This window comes from Monodon monoceros, unplaced genomic scaffold (genome assembly GCF_005190385.1).
Source record: "Monodon monoceros isolate NGI ecotype Baffin Bay Population unplaced genomic scaffold, NGI_Narwhal_1 Super_Scaffold_5, whole genome shotgun sequence".
NCBI lineage: Eukaryota > Metazoa > Chordata > Mammalia > Artiodactyla > Monodontidae > Monodon > Monodon monoceros.
This window is the reverse complement of record NW_021703782.1, coordinates 105,772,376-105,783,722: the sequence shown is the minus strand read 5'-3', so window position 1 is coordinate 105,783,722 and position 11,347 is coordinate 105,772,376. Positions and strand designations below refer to the sequence as shown.

Sequence of the window (11,347 nt, the reverse complement as noted above, 5' to 3'; positions counted from 1 at the left end):
ATGTAGCCCGACGTGTTCAGAGGAAGCGACAGATCTTAGTAGTGGGGAGTGGGCTGTCCCCCATGGCAGGAGCTGGGGCTGACCAAGAGAGGGGCTCTCTGAGGCCAGAGACCAGCACAAGTCTGTGCTGGGACGCGAATGCAGAGAAAGGGGCAAGGGGATTGGTAGGAGGCAGGGAGCCTGAGCAGGGGTAGGCAGAGTCACCAGGGAAACCCAAAACACTACCCCCAGGCTGCCCCGTGGGCTCTGGGCAGAGGCTCACTCCCCAGCCTCCCTTCGCTATCCTGGCTAGAGGAGATTCTCCCACCTCCACCCTCACCCTGGCCCTCCTCCCAGCTGGTACCTATGCCCAGGCAGGAACAGAATGGGTGCATCCTCTGTGCCAGACCTTACCCCGAGTACTTCACGGGTATGACGTCAACACTCGCCACAATCCCATGAGGGAGGTGCTATTATTATCCCCATTTTACAGATGAGGAAATAGCAGCCAAGCAGGGTTTAAGAAACATGCCCAATGTTGCCCAGCTTGTAAGTGGCAGAGGTAAGCTACAAACCCAGGTCTGATTCCAGAGCCTGAGCGCTCAGCCCCTCTACCACACTCCCACTGGCCTTGGCCTCCCCAGGGGCCAAACGGGAGGGAAGGTGGGCACTGCCCAAATGTCAGCATGCCTGGGCACCAAAGTGAGTAAGGCCAGGGGCGTCAGAGGCTGGAAGCCTATCCCAGGACACCAGACTTGACGCTGGATGGGTATTGCGGGGAGGGGGCACGCAACTGGGGGCAGACAAAGGGAAACCTAGGGCACCAGACATCTGCTCACAAAATGCTGGGGTGTCCTGGGGCCCACACATACTCCTCTGTCTGCACTTACCCCCAAGATGATCTCATCTATGCTCACGGGTTTACATCCCATCTCTTCCAAATTTATATTTCCAGCCAGCCTTCCCCCTGAGCTTCCGACTTGCATCACCACACTGCCCACCTGACATGTCAGACTCAAAGAGTTCAAAACCAAACTCTTGATCTTACCCCCAGCCCCCCAACTGGCTCCTCCCGTACTCTGTTAATGGCGCCAACACCCACCTGCGGTCAAAGGTGCGGAAGTCATCTTGGATTTTTCTTTCCTCACCTTCCACATCCCATCCACCAGCAGGTTTTGTGGGACTTTCCTCCAAAATACATCCTGAACCCCACAGGTCTCCCCCTCTCTCTGCTAAAGCCCTGGTCCAGGCCCTGTCACCTTTGCCCACCGCAGCAGCCTCCTCATGGGTCTCCTGCCCCCCTTCCCAAGTCACATACTTGCTGAATCAGCTCAAGTCACTCCATTACTTAAAAGCTTCTGATAAGAATGAAAACAAACGCAGCTCCTCAGCATAATCTGAGGGCCTTGTAGATCTAGCCCCAGCCTACTCCCCGATGCTGTGTACGCTTTGCTCACAAAACACCAGCCCCAGTGCTTCCTTTCTGTTCTTCAAACACACCAAATTCATTACTGCCCCAGGACCTTTGCATTTGCTGTTCCTTCCACCTAGAATGCTCTCCCCAGATAGTCACGTGGCTTCTCATCCCTCAGTTCTCCTCTCAGATGCCGCCACCTCCTAGAGACCTTCTCTGACCTCCCTGTGGAAAGTGGCCCTTTTCCCTCCCAGCATTGACCCCATTCCCCAGTTTTCTTCTTCATATATCTGCTGAATGACTCAATGAATTAGCCTCAGTTTTCCCTTCTGTAAAAGGGGGACAAAGAAATAGCATAGACCCAGACCAGTCCTAGCGGGGTCCTGGGCAGCTGGTTGGGTCACCTCCATTGCAGAGCTGACAACAGGGTCCTCCTTGTTGCCTGGGAGCCCGGGCTGGCCTGGAGCAATCTTTGCTTCCTCTGTTGTATTTTCCACTTCCTCTCAATGGGGGGTTGACTCCCGGGAAGCCCCAGGAGGCAGAGCCACTGTTACCATGCTTATGCGTCTGGGGACCTAGTCCTAGGTAGAGAGGCTGGGACCCATGACAGACCAGGCAGGGCTGGCTGGGGGCCCCGGTGAACTTCAGTTTCCTGACTGCACTCCAACACCGGCCTCCTCACTAGCTTTCATGAGGATCAAGTAATGCTTCCCTGCTCACTCCTCCGCCTCAGGCCCAGTGACCCCTGCTCTGCCCCTGGCCTGTGTCTGTACACCCCGTGCATCCTCCTGCAGGGCCACAGTCAAACGGTATTGGGTTGTGAGAGGGCCCAGGCCTCCTGGGGCAGAATCCACATCTCACTCCACCACTCAACAAGCAAACAGTTGCCCAAGTCAGCTGTGACCAGGCTGGCCTGCTGTGCTCTCTACTTACTGGCACCTCTCTCTGCTGGACAGTGAACTCCAGAAGGGCAGGGGCCTGGTCTGTACTGGCACATGAAGGCCCCAAACCTAACTGACAATCAACACCTCCCTCCCACGTGTTTACAAAAGGGGGCTTTTACACCCATGAACTCACTGGAGCCCCACGGCCACTGTCTCAGGAAGGCAAGGCAGCAGCTGTCAGTCTGCGCATCACTCAGATGGGGAAAATGGGGACCCACACCCCTGCACGTCCCTTTGCTCAGTGCAGAGCTGGGCTCTTAGAGGCTGTGCAGGCTCCAGATTGGAGTCTAATAGATGCTGTCCTTCCTGGCCCTGTGACCTTGGACATGGCCTCTAACCTCAGTGTCTCAGTTTCCTCACCTGCAGGATGGGCATCATGGTACCTGCCTCATGGGGGTGTTGCGACCCATCCCATATTGCATGGCATGGGGCACATGGGAAGGGCCCAGCAGGTGGGAGCTGAGGTCACCTTCCCCTCTGTGCCCCCTGCCCAGAGCACGCAGCAGGCACAGAGCAGGCATTCAGCAGATGTCCAGTGGATGAAAGGCAGGCCTATGGCTTGTACACTGGAAAGTTTTGGATGTCCACGAGTGCTATATAAAGCACGAAGACCCCGGGGCTTTATTGTCTCCAGGGTCCTCCCACCCCCTCACTCTGACAGCCAGGCGTAGGGACGGGGACCATCTGTGTGTCTCTTGCCTGTGCCTCTGCTGCTCTGGGGGGTCACGTGACTAGGAGGGAGGTTCTTCGGGAGCCCGTCCCTGGGAGACAGACGGCGTCCCCCTCTGCTGACCAGATGGGTCTGGCCGCCCCCCCAGATTCATAGCTCCAGGCAGGATCCTTCCCTCTCATCCCTGGGGTTGACACTGGGCTTCCCAGGTCATTTGTGGGGCAGGAACAACCACCTGGTCCAACTGTCCATATTAGAGATGGGGAAACTGAGGCTCTGAGAGGGCAGTGACTCGCCTGAGGTTTCACAGCAGAAGCTGTCTTGGACCCAGGATGTCTGGCCTGGAACTGCTGTCCCTCTGAGGGCGAAAGCCTCTACCTGCCTCCCTCTCCCACATGTCGTTCGCTTCTTTAGCCATGAAGGTCATTGGCACAAAGCTAGGGTTTCTGAAGAAGGCGAGGGAGGGAGATGACACAGTGGGCCGGTCAGTGTCAATTCTCCCGCACCCCCCTCAGTCTGCCCAGCCCCCACTCGGTCTCCAGCACCGGGCCGAGAGCGTCATCCTCTCTCTCTCCTTCTCAGCACCCGAAAAAGCCGCCTCCGCCTCCCCTTTCTTGGGGGACCCTGGGGTGGGGGTCACGACCCTGCCTGCCTCCCTAAACCCAGGACACCCTTTGTCTTTATGGTTGCCCCCGACTCCTTGCCACCCGGCCCTCCCAGCGCCTTGTGGGATCAGAGACAGGAGGGGGATTAGGTTGTGCAAATGGCTCCCCCCTCCCCGCCATCCTGCCTCCCTGTCTTAGTCATCTCTGCCCTCCGCCGCCTTCTCCCTCCATTACAATCCCTCTGCCAGGCCAAGGGGAGAACGACACTGACAGGTGCCCCCACCCAGGGGCGGCGGCGGCGGGGCAAGGGGTCGGCTGCTCAGTAAAGGATCAGAAGCGGTTTCTCCCCCACCCCGTCCTCTTCCTCATCCTGCAACCCGCGCCGCCCCCCTCTTCCGCGCTGCGCACGGATGGCGGCTGGAGCCGCAGAGGTGTGTGTGTGACGGGGGGGGGGGGGAGGCTGCGTCTGCTCCCCGATGCCCACGGGGCTATCTCCTCTCCCAGGGGCTATGGGGGGGGGTCCCCTGCCACGGGCCGGGAATTCCCATGAGAGGAGGGAGCTGTCCCCCGTAGGGCCTGGGGTTGGGGGCACTGCCCCAGGGATGCTGCGCGCCTCAAGAGACCCCCAGAGCCGAAAGGAGGAGCTGAGTAATGCAGGCCCCCTCAGTACCCAAGGGGGGTTGGGGGGACAGCCCTTTGCCAGGGTCTCGCTGTCTTCCCCAAAGGATGGGGCGGAGGAGGGGGGCGTGATCCCGCTGCCGCTGGCTTGACGTTTGCGGACAAGCCGGGGGCGCTGCGCCCCTGAGGGGCTCTCGTGGCGGGGGTGGGCCGCCTCCTTCTGGCTGGAGGCGGGGGGCGCGCCTTCCACGGTGCAGCGCCAGGGGCTGCCGTCGGGGCCGGGTAGCGAGGCCCGGAGGACCCGGGCGGGGGGAGTCCGAGTTCAGGGGCGCGCCGCTCCTACCTGCCTACGAAATTCTCGAGCACTGAGCTCTTGCCGGCGCTCTGGCCGCCCACCACGGCGATCTGCGGCAGGTCGAGGTCCGCGTTCTGGCCGATGGCGGAGAAGGCATCCTGCAGCCGGTTGACCAGCGGGATTAGATCCTCCATGCCACGGTTGCCCATGGTTGCGGCTGGCCCCACGGGCTGCGATCCGGCGGCCGCTTGGGCTCCCGGCTTTGGCTCTGCCGCTGCAGCGCGCGCTCTGACTGCCTGCGCCGCGGGCCCCCGCCCCTCGGGGATCGGAGCGGAGCGCTGTGCCAGAGTGCCGCTAGAGGGCGTCCGCAGTCCTCCGGGCCGGCAGTCATGCGCAGGCGCCGCCCGTGGCACTATGGGGACTGTAGTTTTCTCCTTCTGCGGCTTTTGGGGCGCTCGAGCCATGTCTGGGGGAAGCGCGGATGCTGCACCGCAGATATCACTCCTGGAAATCGTCAAGGTCTCCTAGGTACTAGGTACCGTTAGTACCAGGCCCCTCGGATAGTGGTCATGACTGCCTCACTCCATCGTACAGGTGTGGAAACTGAGGCTTGGAGACATGAGCCTCCTCCAAGGTCATAGTCTCCTGACCTTCAGTTCCACTTGCCCTCACTGCCTTCTACTCTAGGTTGTGACTAATTTATCTCCTGCATTTCCCTCCCCGACTTTGGGCCTCAGTTTCCCTGTTTCTAGAAGGAGAAGATATAGAACATTAATTCAACAAATATTTACTGAGCACCTACTATAAGCCAGACCCTGTTCTAGGCGCTGGAGATACAACAATAAACAAGACAGACAGTTGGAGATACAACAGTAAACAAGAACAAGAATAAGATCTTCCCTCATAGATCTTACAGTGGAGACAGACAGTAAATGAATAAACAGATAAATGAAACAGTAAAAGTGAAAATAGTTTATACTAATAGTGATGGGAGAAATAAACATGGGGTGTGAAGAGAAGTACCTGTGTGGGTGCAGAGTCCTCTTTAGCCTGGGAGGTTAGGGGGGGTTCTCTGAGGAGGTGACATTTGAGAAGAGACCTAAATGTTGAGAAGGAGCCAGCCAGGCCAAATGAATGGCAAGTACAAAGGCCTGACACTTGGAAGGACCTTCATGGGACAGTTGGGACTTCTTGTCCTGGAGAGTGACAGTCTTTTCCCCAAACCATCAGGGTGGTGGTAAAACAGTGGGATTTGAATCCAGGACTTCTACAACCCTACCCTGTTTATCATTTTCACATGGAGAGACCATGGGGCCCCAGGCCTAGGCATCCACATCTGCATTTAAGGAACCTAATTTGGACTCCCCACAAGGCTGGAAAGGAAGGCCAGCCTACCCTGTGCTACTGGGGATCAGCAGGTTACTCTGTCTGTGAACAGAGTGGGGACACTGCTGGGAGATCAGCGGCCTGTGAATTGGAGACTTTTGTGCATTCACCCATTTAATGCATATTTATTAAGCCAGGAACTATGCTAGACCCCAGTGATAAAGCAATGAGCAAAATGGATAAAGCCCTTACCCACATGTGGCTTATAGTCTAGTGGAAAAAGAAGGACAAAGCACAAATAAGCCAATAAATATGACTGTCAGATGGTGATGAGTGCTTTGGAAAGCAAGGAAGCTGGGGAAGTTGGAGGAGGGGGTAGTGTTGCTATTTTGTATAGAGTGGTCAGAGGAGGACTCTGGTAAGGTAAAAATTTGAGCAGAGACCTGAAGAAGTGAGGGAGCTGCTCATGTGGACATCTAGGGGAGGAATTTTCCAGGCAGGCAGAGGGGAATAAGCGGATCCCATCCCAGGAGCCGGGCCTGGGTCTCAGACGAGCTGTGTGATCCAGGTCCCTGCAGATCTTTCAGCCGCAGTTATCCAGTGTGGGAATGACTGCGAAGGGCATGGCCCTGGCCTGGCACTTAGGAGGCCCTTATTAAACTGCTGCTGCTGATCACAGCCTTCCAGATAGCTGGAGCATCAGTCACACACAACACACATCCCGTGCAGCTGCTCCAAGCCAGCCCATTATTATGCTCTGAGAGCCAGAGGGGGCAGAGATGAAGCCTGAATTGGAGCCATTAATTTGGAAAGAGGGTGCAGGTTACAGATGTCTGCCTAGAAGAGCACCACCATGGCTGGGTTGTTTTTCCTAATTACAATAGGGAAACTTATTGTAAAAATCAGACTTTACACAGTGTTTGAAAGCTTCTGGTCATTATCCCACCCAGAAATAGCCACTACTTATAGCTTAGAGTTTATTCTCTGGCTTATCCCATATATATTCATTTTGTTTCATTTTGTTTTTATAGAAATGGGATCATACTATAAATCCTGTACTGCTGTATCACCCATGCCAGACCAGCAGCCTGGGCATCACCCCGAGTTTGTCAGAAATGCAGACTCTCAGGCTTCACTCATGACCTGCTGGATCACAACCTGCATTCAACAAGAACCAAGGGCCCCTGGAGATTCCGGTGCACATCAGAGTTGGAGCTCTAATGCATATTATCATATGCAACTTGCTTTTTTAGCAACAGTATGTCTTTGACGTCTTTCAGCGTAAGAACAGTTTGGTCACATTCCTTGTTCACGGCTGCATAGTTTCCCACTGTTTGGCAGTGCTCTGGTTCTGTTCCCTGGTCTGCTAAAAATGACTGTGCTAGGCTTGAAGAACGGATGGATAAAATGCCACTTGGAGGGGAGTGTGAATAGAGAAGTGCTGATGTTCTGGGCAGAGGAATCAGCATAAGCAAAGGAATGGAATCAGAAAGGAAATGAACCTGAAGTCTACCCTGTCCTTGTTCCCACAGGGCTTGGTGAGGACCGAAGGAGGGATACTGTAGGTGGTTCTCCCGGGTGCTGAGAAGTTGGGGATCCAGAAGGCCAATGAGTTAAATGAGAGTCTTAGAAATGGCTTTGACCCTCTACTTGGAGCACTGACGAGGGAGAATTCTCTCTGGAGCCCCTGAAGCTGTAACCACCACCTATGCTTGCAGATCAGTAGCAGGAACACTCACTGTGCATTTCTTCCTGGGCCAGGTTACTGTGCTGAGAGATTCAACCCTCAGGAGGGAGAAGTTCTTATTAGTTCCCCTTGACAGATGAGGCAACTGAGGCACAAAGAGGAATGTGGCTAAGGTCACAAAGCCAGAAAGTGATGGAGTGAAGATGTGAATTGGAGGTAGGTGAGACCCAGGGCTTCTATGTTTATATCCTATACTGCACCAGCCCTTGCAACCTATACACTTCTAGTGCACATGAAATAAAACACTAGTCCCTTCTGATGGGGTTTTTCTTGGGCATACAGCAGGTGCTTAATAAATGCTGATTGCATTAAATTGTGCGATGGCCTTATTGCGCAGCCTTGACCCTATAGCTCCTAGATCAAGCCATTATATTTAGTCACTAAGTCTGCTCAGGGTCTGGCCCTTTGGATTTATTCATTCGTTTATTCTTCAGCAGGTATTAATCAGCGGCTACTTCATGCCAGGCCTCAAGCAAGACATAGGGGGATGAAGAGGTTAATAAGATGCAGGACTTGTCCTGCTAGAATGCGGATCCACTGTGAGAAGAAGACAAGCTAAGCAGACCAGGTGCATGAAGCCAAGACACCTGGCCGTGTCTGGGGCAAGGTCACTGCTGAAGAAGCATCTGGGCCAGGCTGGAGCACACATAGTGCCCTCCTCTGTGTGGCTGGGGGATGGGCACCAAGATTTCCCAGGGGCTTTGGGGCACCAATGGTCCAGGCATCTGTGCTTGGAATTCCCCATCTTACAATGAGGAGCTCCCCATAAGCCTGGAACAACAGCATAAGCCTAGATCCCTTGTATGCTGAGGATCAAGGGCGCAGCTCCAAAGCTAGATTGCCTGCTGTTCAAATCCCACCCCTACCACTGTCTAACCCAGTGACCTTGGGCAAGTCAGTTCACCTCCCTGGCCCTCAGTTTCTGCATCTGTAAAAGGGGATAAGACTATTACCTAACTCATAGGGTTGTGTGAGGAGGATTCAGTGATGTAATAATTCAGGTAAAACATGAAAACAATGCCTAAAACAGTGAATCATTAGAGCTACGATTAGTATAATTATAATCATCGTTACCGTTGTACTGTCTGAAGAAACTTCAGCCTCATGAAGGTAGCAAAGCATGTCACCTCTTGGTGGGAAGGATAAGGGATCATAAACGTGCCAGGATTTGTGGGGGAGACACAGAGCTAGGTCTGGAGGTGTGGATTGGGGGCCAAATGAATGAATGAATCCAAAGGGCCAGACCCTGAGCAGACTTAGTGACTAAATATAGCGGCCCTGGATGGCTCAGCTTGTGGAAATCCCAGACCCCAGGGGGCCCCAGATTACCCAATTATTCCCCATGTGGACAGAGGCCTTTGAAGGTATATCTGGCAATCAGGAAAGACCTCCTGAAGAGGCGATGTTTGAATTGAGCTGGGAAGACTGGACAGGGATCGGCCTGGTGATGAGTGAGAGGAAGGGGGAGGATTGTAAGGGAAATTTAGTTCCTTTGGGGACGGAAGGCAGCCGCTGTGGCTGAGCCTGGTAAGCGGTGGGGAGACCCTATTACACATAAGCCAGTCCTGTCCAGCAGAGATGGCCAAACTCAGATCCTAAGTCGGGAGGGGTCCTGCCCCAGGTCTCTCTGGAAGGTAGGGGCAGCAACAAGGCTGTGACCACCGTGCCACTCCCACCTCTGTTCTCTGTTCCCCTCACCCTGCTTAATAATAGGTAAAGGCGCAGGTGATGACAGATACTGATACATGATAACCGTATGGCCTTATATTTTTCTCTGCTCTAGTCTGGCCGGGAGCTGTCGCTAAGCATGGACTATTCCTGGGGTTTCTGAGCTGGGCGTCTGGTTGTGGGCATACTCTGTGAGCCTGCGTTGGTGTGCTGTGCTGGGTGCCTTGATGGGACTTGCCGCTGTGCAGTGATGGACATAGATGTCAAGAAGGGAAGAGCTGCTGTGATGAACACCAGCCCGAGGATGGAAGGAGGAAACTGCATCCTGGAGTCATTCGTTCATTCGTTTGCTCATTAATCAACCTTCCCCAAGCAACCATGATGTACAGGGCTCTGAGCTGGTGTCCCAAGGACATGGGGACAACTCAGCAGCTGCTTTCTACTGTCAAAGGGCACATGACATTACTGAGGGCAGAAATAAGAGGAGGAAGTAGCAGGTTACAGGATAAGGACACCGTCATCAATAGCTGGTTAGAAAGTGTACTGGGAAAATAGCGACAATAGCCACTATAGAAACTGCGCAGATGGCAGATCAAGAAGCCTGCAAAACCATAACATAACGCAGTGCTTGAATAGATGGAGATGTTTACCTCATTCTTAAACTGAAAAACTTGGGATAAAGTTGGCTGTGTTTCTCCAACTTAAACACATTTCATGCAACACCAGTCGAAATTCTGATGGGATTTTGGCATGGGTGGGGAAGGGAGAAGGTTTGACAAAAATCATTCTGTAACTTACCCCCCAAAACTTACATGATTGGGAATTGGCAAATTTTTAAAAAACATAACAGTATCAGGGGCTTGTGTGGTTAGGCATTAAAATATATTCCAAAACTATAACAATCACACTATGTGATATCATCGCGGGAAGAGACAAGTAGATTCCTGGAGCAAATAGGTCTGGACATAGAGCCACATGAGTATGAGTCTACTTCATGATAAAGGTGCATCTCAAAGTGGAGGCAGGAGTGAGGCCTCCAGGTGATGCTACATCGTCAGACTTCATTTGGGATGCAGAGAGATGGGGCCTTTCTTCTCCCTCTGAACATACTTCATTGGGGGGCTTTGCCTGTAAGGGACTGATTAAAAGCAATCAACGTGAGTCTAGCTCCAAACAGTGTCCCCAGAGTGTTTCCATCCACAATCTAGTCTGGTCTTCAAGGAGGCAGCACAAGGTCATATACATTAAAAAAAAAAATGTTCACTCCCTCCCCATGATAAAGTCATCCAACTGGTCACAGCAAATTAGTAAAAAAGGAGAGAAAGTGAATCTCCCCCAGCCCCCCACCCATGAGCCCACTACATACATTTATTCTTTCCAAAACTGGGGTCATAATGTGTATGCACTTTTGTAACCTACTGAGTTCAATTCATATCATATCATGAGTGTTTAAATATCCTTTGAAGACATAGTTTCTGAAGGCTGTGTGCTATTCCTTAAGAGGCAGACACAATGATTTATTTAGTTGTTCTCCAAGTTGATTATTTTCCAGACAGCTATTATAAATAATGTTTCTGTGAGCGACCTGCTGGCTTTTTAAAAAAAGTATACTTTAATTTTATTGGAGTATAGTTGATTTATAATGTGTTAGTTTCAGGTATAGAGCAAAGTGATTCAGTAATACATATATTCATTCTTTTCTAGATGCTTTTCTCATATAGGTTATCACAGAAACCTGCTGTCTTTTTTAAAAATAAATTTAATTAATTTATTTTTGGCTGCATTAGGTCTTTGTTACGCGCGTGGGCTTTCTCTACCTGAGGCAAGCAGGGGCTTTTCTTTGTTGCGGTGCGCGGGCTCTTCATTGCAGTGGCTTCTCTTGTCGCGGAGCACGGGCTCTAGGTGTGCAGGCTCAGTAGTTGTGGCTCGTGGGCTCTAGAGCACAGGCTCAAAAGTTGTGGCACATGGGCTTAGTTGTTTCGTGGCATGTGATATCTTCCCGGACCAGGGCTCGACCCTGTGTCCCCTGTATTGGCAGGTGGGTTCTTAACCACTGTGCCACCAGGGAAGCCCAAAGCCTG

General features: G+C 52.9%; 1 protein-coding gene across 7 annotated transcripts in view; it reads right to left on the bottom strand.

Moving 5' to 3' along the window:
• The window catches only part of DNM1 (dynamin 1), a 45,270-nt gene extending 40,464 nt beyond the window's left edge, over positions 1-4,806 (bottom strand). For all 7 annotated transcript variants that reach the window (XM_029201976.1, XM_029201974.1, XM_029201978.1 and 4 more), the window contains exon 1: positions 4,574-4,806. In XM_029201976.1, the coding sequence (XP_029057809.1) occupies positions 4,574-4,734 (161 nt within the window). In that variant the 5' untranslated portion in view covers positions 4,735-4,806. The remainder of the gene's footprint in view (positions 1-4,573) is intronic.
• Positions 4,807-11,347: the final 6,541 nt, after the last annotated feature.